The sequence below is a fragment of the Rutilus rutilus genome (genome assembly GCF_951802725.1).
Source record: "Rutilus rutilus genome assembly, chromosome: 9".
Taxonomy (NCBI): domain Eukaryota; kingdom Metazoa; phylum Chordata; class Actinopteri; order Cypriniformes; family Leuciscidae; genus Rutilus; species Rutilus rutilus.
In genome coordinates, this window is record NC_140223.1 from 3,544,948 (window position 1) to 3,560,806 (window position 15,859).

Here is a 15,859-nt window from a genome sequence, read left to right on the forward strand (position 1 = left end):
TAATCGAATCTTATTGTAAAATGTTACCGATTTAGACGTCTCGTGAGTTCAGTGTTGGACAGATGAGTTGTTTTAACCATTCATTAAAATGAATCGGTTCAAATGAGTCATTAGGTCGCATTGTGTGAGAATCCCGGCAGTTAATGTCAACACCGAAAACATGCGCCCTGTCACAAGCGCAGCAGTCATCTACATAACTCATAATAAATCACAATAACTGATCAAATAAGGCTTTGGCGGGACAAAATGTCACTTTGGCGGCCGGCCAAAAAAATGTCAATGCAGGAAAAACCCTGCACAAGTCAGAATCAGATTATGGATGTAGCATTCAAATATTTCATCCAGTTCCTTTTGCTTGAAGATCGGATTCATCACGACGAAGCTGGTCATAGGTCTTTGCTGAGGATCTGTGCCGATGGCTGTCGTATCGACGAGGTCTTCAGGGGGATTGTCTAGTTGACAGGGATGCGTTGTGGTCGTGTCTAGATGCAGGTCCACCATCTGATCTGGATACGGACCGAATACAGCTGTCTACGGTAACCTCGGGATAAACAGAGAGACTAATATTAGTGCAGATGTCACTAAATGGGAAAAGGATCTAACGCCTGCAGTTGATTTTGATTATTCTAGGTATTATCAACTGGCCAGAATTTTAAGATTGCTATAGACGTGAAGTACTATAATGCGTTAAGAGCTCACTCAAGTACTGAGGAGCTAAACCATTTATTTCTTTGTATGTAATTAGCAAGATTTTAAAATATATGTGATGTTTAATAGAGAGCCAATGCAGTGTTGACAGAACCGGCTAATATAGTCATACTGCATTAGATATATTTTTAAGATGGAAAAATGCGTTTTCACAGATGTTAGAAACGTGACTTTCAAATGAAAGATTGGTATCAAAGAGCACACCCATGGGTAGCATGTACAGAGTGAACAGAAACGGTCCTAGTACTGAGCCTTGTGGTACCTCATACTGAACTTGTGATCGGTATAACATCTTTTTGTTTACTGCTGCTAATTGAGACCAGTCAGATAAGTACGATTTGAATCATGCCAATGCAATTCCACTAATTCCAATATAATTTTCGAGTCCATTTAAAAGAATGTTGTGGTCGATAGTATCAAATGCAGCACTAAGATCGAGTAACACTAATAAGCCCCTTTCACACAGAGATTCCGGAAAATACACGGATAAAGTGACCCGGGATTTGAGCCGGGTTCATTTGATTTTGGTTCATTCACACTGCCAGTGATTTTCCGGAATCAGAGAGTGCGTTCACACACAACCCGTAAAAATCCTGTAAAGACACGTGACATCGACGTAATGTCTTCAGTTTGCTTATGAGCTGCGATTTCTCTCTCGAGAAACCACGCTTGTGCATTTTTTTTCTCTGATTGCGCATTACGTACCGTTTCACAGCTGGCGAACGATCCCGGCTTCAGCGTCATCACTACGACACGGCATTATTACGGCTTTTGTTTACACAGTGCGCATTCCGGGACTGAACACGCCAATGTTACTAGGTCCCCAACCCGGCATCGATCCCGGCATCAATCCCGGGTCGTGTTTGCGTTCATACAGAAGGCATACGTTCTGGCAATTTGCCGGTAATTTCCCGGGTTCAAAGCGCTGTGTGAAAGGGGCTATAGAGAGATACAAGCACGATCGGATGATAAGAGCAAATCATTTGTAACTCTAATGACTCTCCTGACTGGAAATCCTCACAGATTTCATTTCTTTCTAAAACGACATAGTTGTAAAGATACTGCCTTTTCTAGTATTTTTGACAGATAAGGAAGATTCGAGATTGATCTGTAATTTAACTTTTCTCTAGGATCAAGTTGTGTTTTTTTTTTTTTATAAGAGGTTTAATAATAGCCAGCTTAAAAGTTTTCAGTACGTATCCTAATGATAAAGATTAATTAATGATATTAAGTAGAGGATCTATGACCTCTGGAAGCATCTCTTTCAGTAGTTTAGTCGGTATAGGGTCTAACATGTTGTTGATTTTGACAATTTAGCAAGTTTAAACTATTCTTCCTCTTCTATAGAAACGAATGAATGGAATTGTTCCTCACGGGGTCTAAAGCACGAAAACTGATGCTAATACTGTAGTGGATGGTTGCATGGTTATTTTTTTTCTCACCAATAGTACAAATCTTCCAAGTAAAGAAATTCATAAAGTCATTACTGCTGTGCTGTTTGGAAACATCTGAAGTTGAAGCTTTATTTATTGTTAATTTAGCCACTGTATCAAATAAATATCTAATGCTGTTTTTGTTCTCTTCTAAGAGAGTGAAAAATTTAGTAGGTCTAGCAGTTTTTAAGGCCTCTCTGTATGCAATAGCACTTTCCTTCCACGAAATGCAGAATACCTCTAGTTTGTTTTCTTCCAGCTGCGCTCCTTTTTTTCGGGCTGCTCTCGAGGGCCCGTGTGTGCTCGTTATACCACAGTGTCTGACTATTTTCCTTAATATTCTTTAAGCCCAAGGGAGCAACCGTGTCTAAAGTGCTGGAAAAGAGAGAGTTAAAAGTTTTTGTCGCAAAATCGAGTTCTTCTAAGCCAGGGGTGGGCAACTTCGGTCCTGGAGGGCCACTGTCCTACAGAGTTTAGCTCCAACCCTGAAAAAATCACCTGCCTGTAATTTTCTAGTAATCCTGAGGACCTTGATTAGCTTGTTCAGGTGTGTTTGATTAGGGTTGAAGCTAAACTCTGTAGGACAGTGGCCCTCCAGGACCGAAGTTGCCCACCCCTGTTCTAAGCTATCTGGTATGCTGGGGATGATGAAACTGATCAGGAATATTATTAATAAAGCAATCTTTAGTGGTAGAAGTGATAGTTCTACTATATTTGTAACAGGGAGTTGGTTTTGCAGCCTTAGCTAAAAGGAGTATACACGAGACTAGATGATAATCTGAGATATTTTGAAATACTACTGAATATAATACTGAATACTACTGAGGAAAATATTACTTTAAACACTTTACAGCAGCACCTCCTTCTTTGGCTTTCAGATGAGGCTCATGTTTATAACAGTAATCTTGGGTGATGGACTCAGTTAAAGGATCTTAATTATATACTTATGTAATATACTTATGAGTTTATCCCTTTGTTCATGTCTCAGGAATAGTTCCAGTCGGGAACGCAGCGATCGCTTCGACCGGCGTGATGAACGCATGGAGCGGGGCGGCGACCGCTATGACCGGCGTGATGACCGCGGATCAGACCGGCTGGACCGGAATCGCCCCGCCGTTGGTAAGCGGAGTTTCAGCCGCGAGAAAGAGAGGAGTCGAGAACGGGAACAGCGCCCCGCTGAAATGGTCCGGCGCGTTTCCAGCATGACGGACGAGCGCGAGAGAGAACGAGAGCGTGGCAGCCGCGAGAATGGTATGATGAACTGGACATTATAGTTTTGAAAGTTGTATTTTCATTTGATTTTGTATTTTGGTTTCTTTTTTAGCTTTGTTTGAGGTCGGTTTATGGATTATTTAATAGTGTGTCTTTTTAGAAGCACTGGGTAAAAATATTGAATATTGATTTTTCTAACTAATCATGAACCAAATAGATTTGAGAGCTTGTGAATCAGAATCTGATTCTAATCAAGATGTCAGTAGCAATACCCAGCCCTAAATTTTTATTATTATAATTGCAATATTAATATTATTATTTGCTGGTAATACTTCAAAATAAGGTTCCATTCGTTAACATCGGTTGAGATGTTAACAATGAGCAATACAGTATTTATTCATCTTTTTTCATGCTAGTTAATAAAAATACACCTGATTATTTTTAGTTCATGTTTAATGAGTAATATTAACAGATACAACTTTTGATTTTAATGGTGTATTAGTAAATGTTTAAATTAACTTTAAATTATTTAAAATTATTTAAAATAAAAAATAATTGTTAGTTCATTAACAATTGGAACCTTATTGTAAAATGTAAACTATTAATTTTACTATTAATATTGTAATATTACTAGTGATGCACTGAAATTTCAGCATATTCTGTTAAATTATTAATTATTTAATATATGTTTGAATAAATCTGTCATGAAAACATTTTTTTTTTAATCAAAGCCACCAGTTATAAATGTTTACATTTCAACATCAAATTGGAGTAGGAACATCATAATGATATTTAGAAGTTGATAGAAATGTTAAAATGTTTATGTACATCTAACTCTTTAGTTTTGGTTTTCGTCTAAATGATCATTTTAATTTGCACAATTACAGTTTTATTATTTTCTATTATTGCAATAATATTGACTTTAGAGTTACTTGTTCCTGTTATGTAAAGTTAAACAATTACTTGAAATGCAGAGTGAACAAAACACAAACGGATATGGAAGCGATTAACATTTTTTTTAATAGGATTTGTTGTATGTGTTTATATTTTACAGTAAAGAGAGAAACTGTTCCCACTCCTCCGCCTGTTTCCTCCAAACCGGCCCTGACAGAGGAGGAACTGGAGAAGAAATCGACCGCCATCATAGAGGAGTACCTGCACATCAATGACCTGACGGTACACACACTTAAACACCTCATGCCACCAGTGTGTTGTGCTTTGTGTTGGCTGTTAAAAGCTCACGTGTTGTTCTTCCTGCTGTCCTGAAGGAGGCGCTGCAGTGTGTCATTGAGCTGGACTGTGCGTCTCTGCTGTCTGTGTTCGTGCGGACAGGAATCGAGTCGACGCTGGAGCGCAGCGCCCTCGCTAGAGAGCACTTGGGTTTACTGTTTCACCAGCTGGTCAAAACTCAAACACTATCTACACAACAATACTACAAAGGGTGAGAGATGTGTGCATAATACACATATCTTTATAGCCAAATGAATTTATGAACGGCCAGAACACATTCAAAGTTTTCTGTTTCCAGTTAAAACGGTGTCGTGTAAGCAGCCCTTAAGTTAATAACTAATGATTTTTACAACAGAAGTGAATCAATCAAAACTATCTGGACAATAACTTTATTCTAGATCTGCTGTAAAGCCTAAACAATCTCTGTTACTGTAATCTCCTATTATCACTGTAAAGCTGCTTTGAAACGATCTATATTGTTAAAACCGCTGTATAAATGAAGGTGACTTGACCTGATAATATAATCCTAATAATCGTGTCAGGCTGTTGGAGGTGTTGGAGGTTGCGGAGGATATGGCGATTGATATTCCTCATATCTGGCTATATCTGGCTGAATTAATCTGCCCTATACTTCATGAGGGAGGAATTCCCATGGGGCCGCTCTTCAGGTGAGCCTGCAAACCACTTTACACTGATGCCAAGAATATCCCTGCTGATGTCGCCACACAAAAATCAATAAATGGATCAAATTGTCAATAAGATATAAGATTTTAAAGGTGCATTGTGTAATATTTAGGAGGATCTGTTGACAGAAATGCAATATCATATTCATAACTATGTTCTCAGTGGTGTATAAAGACCTTACTTGTGTTTTTATCACCTTAGAATGAGCATTTCTCTCTACACACACCGCGGGTCTCCTTACACACACGTGTTTCTACAGTGGCCCTGAACGGACACACGCGTTTCGTCACTGTGTTGTTCTTCGTGTAAAGAAGCTAAAGCTAAAGTCAGCAAATAAAACTCTGACACAATGATGAACAAGTCACAATAATATTCACAATAGCATATCGTTTTACTGAATAATTAAGTAAACCTAATTTCTGAATTTATCTTTGTAAAGAAAGCTCATTGCTGAACTGGCTACTCTCTGCTGTCTCAGACGACAACATCACTTCCTGTCGGCCACCGTAACTTCTGTTGGGCGCAATTCACAAGCTCACCACTAGATGCTGCTATATATTTACACACTGCACCTTTAATCGTTTGGAGCTTGGAATGACCGAATGGTCCTGCTGACCTCTGACCCCTGTGCTGTATTTGTAGGGAGGTGTCTAAACCACTGGTGCCTCTTGGGAAAGCTGGAGATTTTCTGGTGGAAATTCTCAACCTGCTCTGTAAAGGAATGGTAGGATGTTTGTGTAAATTGATTGATTAACGTCCTAACGCTTTGGCTGCATGATTCATCGAAGAAGAAACGAAAAAATGATATTGCTTAATGAGGAATCTCCTTTAAACAAAAGAGAAGCTTCCCTTTAGTTTTCCACCAAAATTAAAAAGCTTGTTAAACGTTTAAAAAATGAATTGAGACAAATAAATATTAGTTTTGTAATTTTACAGTTGTACTGTAAAATACAATTATTAAAATATTCTTAAATACTATTTTTTTTATTTTAAAGTGGAATATTACATTTTCAATATTTAATATTTTGTTTACTAATTTTGTTTAATCATAATAAAAATAATAAATGTTGTCAACAAAAGAGAAGCTTCTCTGCATTTTTCTAACAAAATTAAAGCTCGATGATTTAACATTTGAAAATTAAGAAATTAAAACAGACATAAATATTAGTTTTGTAATTTTACAGTTGTACTGTAAAATATATATTTTTTAAATACTCGTTTTATTTTAAAGTTTAATATTACATTTAGCAAGATTTCTTGTTTTATTTACTATTTCTTTTTAGTAATTATAATAAAAATAATACATATATTATTTTTAAAAAGATTTTATAAATGTATTATATTATTATTATTAGTATGGTTATTTTATAGTCATACTAATATATCATCATACACATTTTGGCCAAATTGGCCACATTTTTTAATTGCTTTTTAAATTTCACTCACAATTTTGTCTGAAAAATCTGAATTTTATTTATTTATTTGATTTTTATCATGCAGTCCTACCTGAAACTTACACATCTCCTAAATTTCTTACTCATTCACTACAAAGTGAGCAACACTGACTTGAATACCTGCTGTACACTATAAAATGCATTATGGGTACAAAAGAGTGACATAGTCTGGGAATACAATTCGAATTACATGGTTGACCTGCCGCATAGTGCTCTAAATAGGGAATAGGAAGTGATTTCAGCAGTGCTCGTGTTCTGAATCGAGTTCTGAAAGTGTTTGTTCGGAACTGTTTCCTGTTTTAGAGTCATAAGAAAGTGGGAGCGATGTGGAGAGATGCGGGACTCAGCTGGAAAGACCTCCTTCCTGAAGACGAGGACGTCAATAAATTTGTCACCGAAAAGGTGAATTAATTGGCCGCAACAGTAGCGCTTTGTAATTATAGTAATGCTTCTTGTATAAACATAAACTATATGTTTATTAATCCCCTATATAATCTGTGTGTGTGTGTGTGTGTGTGTCTGTGTGTGTGTGTGTGTGTGTGTGTGTAGGGAGTGGAGTTCACTCTGGGTGAGGAGTGTGACCGGAAGAGTAGTAAATCATCTCTGAGTCCAGAAGACATCATCAGAGAGCTGGAGCGACTCCTGCAGGAGAAAGCAGACAACCAGAGGATCTTTGACTGGCTGGAGGTGTGTGTGTGTGTGTGTGTGTGTGTGTGTGTGTGTGTGTGTGTGTGTGTGTGTGTGTGTGTGTGTGTGTGTGTGTGTGTGTGTGTGTGTGTGTGTGTGTGTGTGTGTGTGTGTGTGTGTGTGTGTGTGTGTGTGTGTGTGTGTGTGTGTGTGTGTGTGTGTGTGTGTGTGTGTGATGATCCACTTTAGACATTTTACTAACTATAAGTAACTTTTCAACTACATGTCAACTAACTCTCATTAGAGTATTAGTAGACTCTAGTTGACTGTTAGGTTATGGTTAGGTGTTAGGGTCCGGGTTAGGAGAATAAGTTGACATGTAGTTGCCAAGTTACTTATAGTCAGTAGAATGTCTGTTTGGGGACCAACAAAATAAAGAGTTAGCAGATATTAAGCAGTCTACTAATCCTCTAATGAGAGTTAGTTGGCGTGTAGCTGCAGAGTTACTTCTAGTTAGTAGAATGTCTAAAGTGAACTATTGAAATAGTGTTACCAAATTTACTACAGAGGTCACATCCCCTAAGGGCACATATGGTGGAAAAAAATTCCATATTGCATTCTTCCAAGAAACTTTTGCGCTCTTCCGTGAAACTTTTACATTCTTCCAAGAAACTTTTGCATTCTTCCGAGAAACCTTTGCATTCTTCCGAGAAACTTTTGCATTCAACCGAGAAACTTCTGCGTTCAACCAAGAAACTTCTGCATTCTTCCGAGAAACTTTTTTGCTCTTCCGAGAAACTTTATTGCTCTTCCGATAAACTTTTTTGCTCTTCCGAGAAACTTTTGCATTCTTCCAAGAAACTTTTGCTCTCTTCCGAGAAACTTTTGCTCTCTTCCGAGAAACTTTTGCATTCTTCCAAGAAACTTTTGCATTCTTCCAAGAAACTTTTGCGCTCTTCCAAGAAACTTTTGCTCTCTTCCAAGAAACTTTTGCTCTCTTCCGAGAAACTTCTGCATTCTTCCAAGAAACTTTTGCTCTCTTCCAAGAAACTTTTGCTCTCTTCCGAGAAACTTTTGCATTCTTCCAAGAAACTTTTGCGCTCTTCCAAGAAACTTTTGCTCTCTTCCAAGAAACTTTTGCTCTCTTCCGAGAAACTTCTGCATTCTTCCAAGAAACTTTTGCTCTCTTCCGAGAAACTTTTGCATTCTTCCAAGAAACTTTTGCTCTCTTCCGAGAAACTTTTGCTCTCTTCCGAGAAACTTTTGCATTCTTCCAAGAAACTTTTGCGCTCTTCCGAGAAACTTCTGCATTCTTCCGAGAAACTTTTGCCCTCTTCCGAGAAACTTCTGCATTCTTCCGAGAAACTTTTGCATTCTTCCGAGAAACTTCTGCATTCTTCCGAGAAACTTTTGCATTCTTCCGAGAAACTTTTGCCCTCTTCCGAGAAACTTCTGCATTCTTCCGAGAAACTTTTGCATTCTTCCGAGAAACTTCTGCATTCTTCCGAGAAACTTTTTTGCTCTTCCGAGAAACTTTATTGCTCTTCCGATAAACTTTTTTGCTCTTCCGAGAAACTTCTGCATTCTTCCGAGAAACTTTTGCATTCTTCCGAGAAACTTTTGCATTCTTCCTAGAAACTTTTTTGCTCTTCCGAGAAACTTTATTACTCTTCCGATAAACTTTTGCATTCTTCCGAGAAACTTTTTTGCTCTTCCGAGAAACTTTTGCATTCTTCCGAGAAACTTTTGCGCTCTTCCAAGAAACTTTTGCATTCTTCCGAGAAACTTTTGCGCTCTTCCAAGAAACTTTTGCTCTCTTCCAAGAAACTTTTGCTCTCTTCCGAGAAACTTTTGCATTCTTCCAAGAAACTTTTGCGCTCTTCCAAGAAACTTTTGCTCTCTTCCAAGAAACTTTTGCTCTCTTCCGAGAAACTTCTGCATTCTTCCGAGAAACTTTTGCGCTCTTCCAAGAAACTTTTGCTCTCTTCCAAGAAACTTTTGCTCTCTTCCGAGAAACTTTTGCATTCTTCCGAGAAACTTTTGCTCTCTTCCAAGAAACTTTTGCTCTCTTCCGAGAAACTTCTGCATTCTTCCGAGAAACTTTTGCGCTCTTCCGAGAAACTTCTGCATTCTTCCGAGAAACTTTTGCCCTCTTCCGAGAAACTTCTGCATTCTTCCGAGAAACTTTTGCATTCTTCCGAGAAACTTTTGCCGAAACTTTTGCATTCTTCCGAGAAACTTTTGCGTTCAACCGAGAAACTTTTGCGTTCAACCGAGAAACTTCTGCGTTCAACCAAGAAACTTCTGCATTCTTCCGAGAAACTTTTGCGCTCTTCCAAGAAACTTTTGCGCTCTTCTGAGAAACGTTTGCGTTTAACCGAGAAACTTCTGCATTCTTCCGAGAAACTTTTTTGCTCTTCCGAGAAACTTCTGCGCTCTTCCAAGAAACTTTTGCCGTCTTTCGAGAAACTTTTGGGTTCAACCGAGAAACTTTTGCGTTCAACCGAGAAACTTCTGCATTCTTCCGAGAAACTTTTTTGCTCTTCCGAGAAACTTTTTTGCTCTTCCGAGAAACTTTTGCATTCTTCCAAGAAACTTTTGCACTCTTCCAAGAAACTTTTGCTCTCTTCCAAGAAACTTTTGCTCTCTTCCGAGAAACTTTTGCATTTTTCCAAGAAACTTTTGCTCTCTTCCGAGAAACTTTTGCATTCTTCCAAGAAACTTTTGCTCTCTTCCGAGAAACTTTTGCATTCTTCCAAGAAACTTTTGCGCTCTTCCGAGAAACTTCTGCATTCTTCCGAGAAACTTTTGCCCTCTTCCGAGAAACTTCTGCATTCTTCCGAGAAACTTTTGCATTCTTCCGAGAAACTTCTGCATTCTTCCGAGAAACTTTTGCCGAAACTTTTGCATTCTTCTGAGAAACTTTTGCGTTCAACCGAGAAACTTTTGCGTTCAACCGAGAAACTTCTGCGTTCAACCAAGAAACTTCTGCATTCTTCCGAGAAACTTTTGCGCTCTTCCAAGAAACTTTTGCATTCAACCAAGAAACTTTTGCGCTCTTCCAAGAAACTTTTGCGCTCTTCCAAGAAACTTTTGCGCTCTTCCAAGAAACTTCTGCATTCTTCCGAGAAACTTTTTTGCTCTTCCGAGAAACTTCTGCGCTCTTCCAAGAAACTTTTGCCGTCTTTCGAGAAACTTTTGCCCTCTTTCGAGAAACTTTTGGGTTCAACCGAGAAACTTTTGCGCTCTTCCAAGAAACTTTTGCGCTCTTCCGAGAAACTTTTGCGTTCAACCGAGAAACTTCTGCATTCTTCCGAGAAACTTTTGCACTCTTCCAAGAAACTTTTGCGCTCTTCCGAGAAACTTTTGCGTTCAACCAAGAAACTTTTGCACTCTTCCAAGAAACTTTTGCATTCTTCCGAGAAACTTTTGCATTCCTCCAAGAAACTTTTGCGAGAGAACACAAATCTTTGTGAGCATAAAGATTCTGGTATTGGAACAATATGAGCTGGAAGGAAGATTCTCATTTCAATACTTTTGCATTTGCTAGCAAACGTTTGTGCTCCCAAATTAAAATTAGTTTTGCAAGTTGTGTGAGTGAATGCAAAGTTCCTAAGAGGAAAACAAAAGTTCTGGCGATGGAAAAGTTATGAGCTGGGAGGAAAAATTATAATTCAACGCTTTTGTATTCCCTAACAAATGTGTGTATTGTAGAACACAAACAATTTGCAAACAAATACAAAAGCATTGAAATATAATTTTTTTCTTCCAACTCATATTTTTTCCTTCTCCATGCACCTTTAGAAGCAGTATTTTACTGATGCAAATATGATGGCACAACTCCGTTAGAGATGAATTATAGCTGTTCAGCTTTTGCAGCTGTGTTTGTCACCTCGATGACCTTTGACCTGTCCCTCTGTGCAGGCCAATCTGGACGAGCAGCAAACAGCATCTAACGTGTTTGTCCGAGCGATGATGACCGCAGTCTGCCAGTCCGCCATCATCTGTAAGTCACTTTTTTCCCTCTCCTTTCAAAATGACACTCAAAACATGTTTAATTTACGTAATGTGAAGCTGAATCACTGGGAAATAATGTTGATTTTATACATCAGGATTTAATTATGTACAATAAGCCAAGTTTCCACTATCTCAGCCAAGTCACCTTTATTTAAATAGCGCTTTTTACAATACTGATTGTTTTAAAGCAGCTTTACAGAGATAACAGGAGAATAATGCAACAAAGTTTTTTTCTAGAAGAAAATAGCGTCATAATCCAACTTAAGTTCAGTGATGGTTCAGTTTTGTTGTAAAGAAGTTATTCATTTAGTGTATATATATATATATATATATATATATATATATATATATATATATATATATATATATATATAGCCGCTCTGGAGAAAACCAGCTCAGTTCAGTTCTCATATAATGTTGTCAATGTAGGCAGATCAATATTATTATCTCCAAAATTTTCTTATGATTGTCGCCTTTCGCCAACTGTTTTTCTTTCTAATAATATCACTGATGAATCATGTCATGTTGGCTTTAATTTTGTTTTCATCCTGTCATTGTCAAGGTGAGAATCCATATAAAGTAGACGCTAAAGAAATTACCCAGAGGGCCAAGCTGCTGCAGCGCTACATTAAAGATGAGCAGAAAGAGCTGCAGGCGCTGTACGCCTTACAGGGTCTGATGGTACAAATGGAGCAGCCGCCAAGTAAGTGTGTTCGTGTGTCAGTTAGTGGTGGAACGGATCACAGAATTCACGGTTCGGATCATTTACGCTTTTTGAGCCACGGATCGGGTCATTTTTCGGATCAGCAAAAAAAAAAAAGAAATATGTACAGTACAGGCCAAAAGTTTGGAAACATTACTATTTTTAATGTTTTTGAAAGAAGTTTCTTCTGCTCATCAAGCCTGCATTTATTTGATCAAAAATACAGATTTTTTTTTATATATATATTGTGATATATTATTACAATTTAAAATAATTGGTTTTCAATTTATTATACTTTAAATTATCATTTATTTCTGTGATGCAAAGCTGAATGTTCAGCATCATTACTCCAGTCTATCACATGATCCTTTAGAAATCATTCTAATATGATGATTCATTATCAAAGTTGGAAACAGTTCTGCTGCTTAATATTTTTTCATAACCTGTGATACTTTTTTAGGATACTTTGAATAAAAAGTAAACAAAATAAATAAAAAAGCAAATGTTTTAAAAATAGAAATCTTTTGTAACCGCAATATACACTACTGGTCAGTAATTTGGGGTCAGTCATTTTTTTTCTTTCTTTTTTTGAAATAAATCAATACTTTTATTCAGCAAGGATGTGTTAAATTGATAAAAAGTGATAGTAAAGAAGATTTATATTATTAGAAAATATTTTTTTATTTTGAATAAATGCAGTTCTTTTTAACCTTTTATTCATCAAATATATTAGGCAGCAGAACTGTTTCCAACACTCATAATAAATCAGAATATTAGAATGATTTCTAAAGGATCATGTGATAGACTGGATGTCACATGTGACACTGAAGACTGGAGTAATGATGCTGAAAATTCAGCTTTGCATCACAGAAATAAATTATTATTTTAAATTGTAATAATATATCACAATATCACAAAAAAAAATCTGTATTTTTGATCAAATAAATGCAGGCTTGATGAGCAGAAGAAACTTCTTTCAAAAACATAAAAAATAGTAATGTTTCCAAACTTTATATATATATACACACACACACACACACACACACACACACATACATACATACATACATATATATAGGGGTGGGGATGTAACCTTGATTTTCATTTATTACTGAAAGCTCACTTGAAGTTCATTGATACTACATCAAAAACTACTAGCCAAACTGATAAAGTTCAAACATTATTAAAAACAAGTGAACAGTCAGTAATAAAATAAGAACAAAGTACAAGCAGAGATGAAAAATAAATAAAGTTACAAAGTCAAAAAGTATTCAGGTACAGAAAGTAATAATTAAAATAACACTATTTGTTCACTATAGAAATTAAATATAGTTTCATCTTTGTTAAAGCTGCATTTTGTTGTTTTATTAACATTAATGACACAGACAACAGCAGGAATATTAGGCTACTGTCACTTTAAGACCGAATAAACTGACAAACATCCAGATTCTTTCTCAATTGTTCACTGATGACAGAACTGAGAGATAATGCCGATTATCATTTCGTGTTTATGTGTCCGTTCAAGGGCAAGGAAACACGAAAGAGGAATCAATTCAGTGTTCGAGCGCTATCTGAAATCTAAATTCAAATTAAAAAATGTCTTTATTGGCATGGCTGTAAATAATACAATATTGCCAAAGCTTGGAATACATAAAATAATAAAATAGAATAACATAACTTAAATTTAAATGAACAGTGTAACAAATTAGAACATTTGATACCACAGTGTTTTAACATATACACACACTCACATTACTGAGGATCACTGTGGTGGACAGAAGGCAAACACACTGAGGTCAGACACACACATTACACACACACATTCACCTGCTGTCTCTCAGGCTGTGGCACACACACACACACACACACACACACACACACACACACACACACACACACACACACACACACACGTATCTGGCAGCCAGTGCTTCTGTCTGTCCCTCTCCTAATATGATCTTTATCTGATCTACTTGAGTCATGGCTGTAAAGTTCTGTATTAAGTGAGTGAGTTTGTTTATGTAGAGGTCTCTGATTGAACTGTATTTGTGACAGTGAAGAAGGAAGTCTCTCTCTCTCTCTCTCTCTCTCTCTCTCTCTCTCTCTCTCTCTCTCTCTCTCTCTCTCTCTCTGAAAATGTTTGAATGTGTAAATTGGCAAGACAAAACGCCTCCGAATGATAAACTTTCACTCTATGATGGTTTAATTAAGCAGTTAATCCGCGAATCACACGCGTGCTGATCCGTACGGATCAACTGCGATCCGTTCCACCCCTAATGCCATTAAGCAGCCGTATATCCGACGCCTCTCCTCGTTTATCAATAACATCGGCCTCTTTCTCTCTGCAGATCTGCTGCGGATGTTCTTCGACGTGTTGTATGACGAGGACGTCATAAAAGAGGAGGGTTTTTACAGGTGGGAGTCGAGCAAAGATCCCGCCGAACAACAAGGAAAGGGCGTCGCCCTCAAATCCGTCACCGCCTTCTTTACCTGGCTGCGCGAAGCTGAGGACGAATCAGACAACAGCTAGGTCTTTGGCCACACCCACTACAGAGATGGATTGATGGGGAAAAAAACTAAAATATATTTGAGAAAAAAAAAAAAAACATTTGGGAGATTTTCAATATTTTTTTTGTTTTGTTTTTTTTGTCTTTCCGTTTGCGCAAGAAAAATGCCGTTGAACTGAAACGAAATAAAGCGATAAAGAAAAGTATTAGAGGATGACAAGCCTTATCTGCTCGCCGCAGTTTTAGCCGTTAGAATTGCTACTTTCCCGTTTCTCGCTCCTGCTGCCATGGAGACGGACGTTGATGACATCACTTCATTGAATCGTTTGTTTATGATGTCACTTCCTGGTGACAGAAAGCTGCTCAGAGTTCTATTTTCCGTTTTGAATCCCTTTATATTTGTGATCTAGTTTCGCGTGGACCGGCTGACCGTGTGCGTGTTGCTGTAACGGAGGAGGATTGGTTCGGGGGTTTCTTCCCTCAATTTGGGATTTTGTTTTAGTTCTAGTGGAGTGATTTGAGCTCTTTTTCTATGTTTTTTATGACAGAAAATCTAATTAAAAATGCAAATGGCATCACCTGTTTCAGAGCTGCGGTTTTCAGTTGTTTCTTTGCAGCTCTGGGCGATGAACCATTGCTAGAAACATTAAACTTTGACCTTTTTGCTGCTGCTGCTGTTGGCCATCGAGACGCTTCTGCCGACCTGACCTGAACGTACGGTTTCCTTACACACTTAATGGAGAAATCATTAAAACTTAAAAAAAAAAAAAAAAAAATTACAAATAATAATAATTTGAGGGAGGCAGAGACTTGAGGGTGACGAGGAGCTCGTGTGGATGTGCTCTTTGCACCTGTAGTGGACTTTACAAAATAAATCACTATTACGACTTGAAAATATATATAGAAATAAAGTGTTTAAGAGGAGAAAACTAAAAAAAAAAAAAAAAAAAAAAAGCTGGAGATTGAGAGTACGAATACTACATGCCTTTCAGCTCCTTGGAGTGGAGATGCATTTCAGGAGCGCCTTGTAAATACATGTTTTCTTTTTGGTTTTGATGGGGTTTTTTTGTTTTGTTTTTCAATAATAAAAATGCTAACTTTAATGCCATGTATTAATTTTTGGCTTTTGTTTTCATGTATTTAATTATTTTTTTCTTTGCGGTTTAACCACCCGGCTTGTACAATTATCCTCCTCTAGTTATTGATTTATAGTTTAATGAAATTATGTAAATATTTCTTTTCTTTTTTTTTTTTTTGCTTTTCTTTTTTTGCTTTAAGTATTTA

General features: G+C 37.2%; 1 protein-coding gene across 12 annotated transcripts in view; it reads left to right on the forward strand.

Annotated features, from left to right (window-relative positions):
• The window catches only part of eif4g1b (eukaryotic translation initiation factor 4 gamma, 1b), a 73,199-nt gene extending 57,848 nt beyond the window's left edge, over window positions 1–15,351 (forward strand). For all 12 annotated transcript variants that reach the window (XM_084419698.1, XM_084419695.1, XM_084419700.1 and 9 more), the window contains 10 exons: window positions 3,130–3,392; window positions 4,408–4,529; window positions 4,622–4,794; window positions 5,126–5,251; window positions 5,910–5,991; window positions 7,025–7,123; window positions 7,271–7,408; window positions 11,273–11,354; window positions 11,928–12,068; window positions 14,417–15,351. In XM_084419698.1, coding sequence (XP_084275824.1) covers window positions 3,130–3,392; window positions 4,408–4,529; window positions 4,622–4,794; window positions 5,126–5,251; window positions 5,910–5,991; window positions 7,025–7,123; window positions 7,271–7,408; window positions 11,273–11,354; window positions 11,928–12,068; window positions 14,417–14,598 — 1,408 coding nt within the window. In that variant the 3' untranslated portion in view covers window positions 14,599–15,351. The remainder of the gene's footprint in view (window positions 1–3,129; window positions 3,393–4,407; window positions 4,530–4,621; window positions 4,795–5,125; window positions 5,252–5,909; window positions 5,992–7,024; window positions 7,124–7,270; window positions 7,409–11,272; window positions 11,355–11,927; window positions 12,069–14,416) is intronic.
• Window positions 15,352–15,859: the final 508 nt, after the last annotated feature.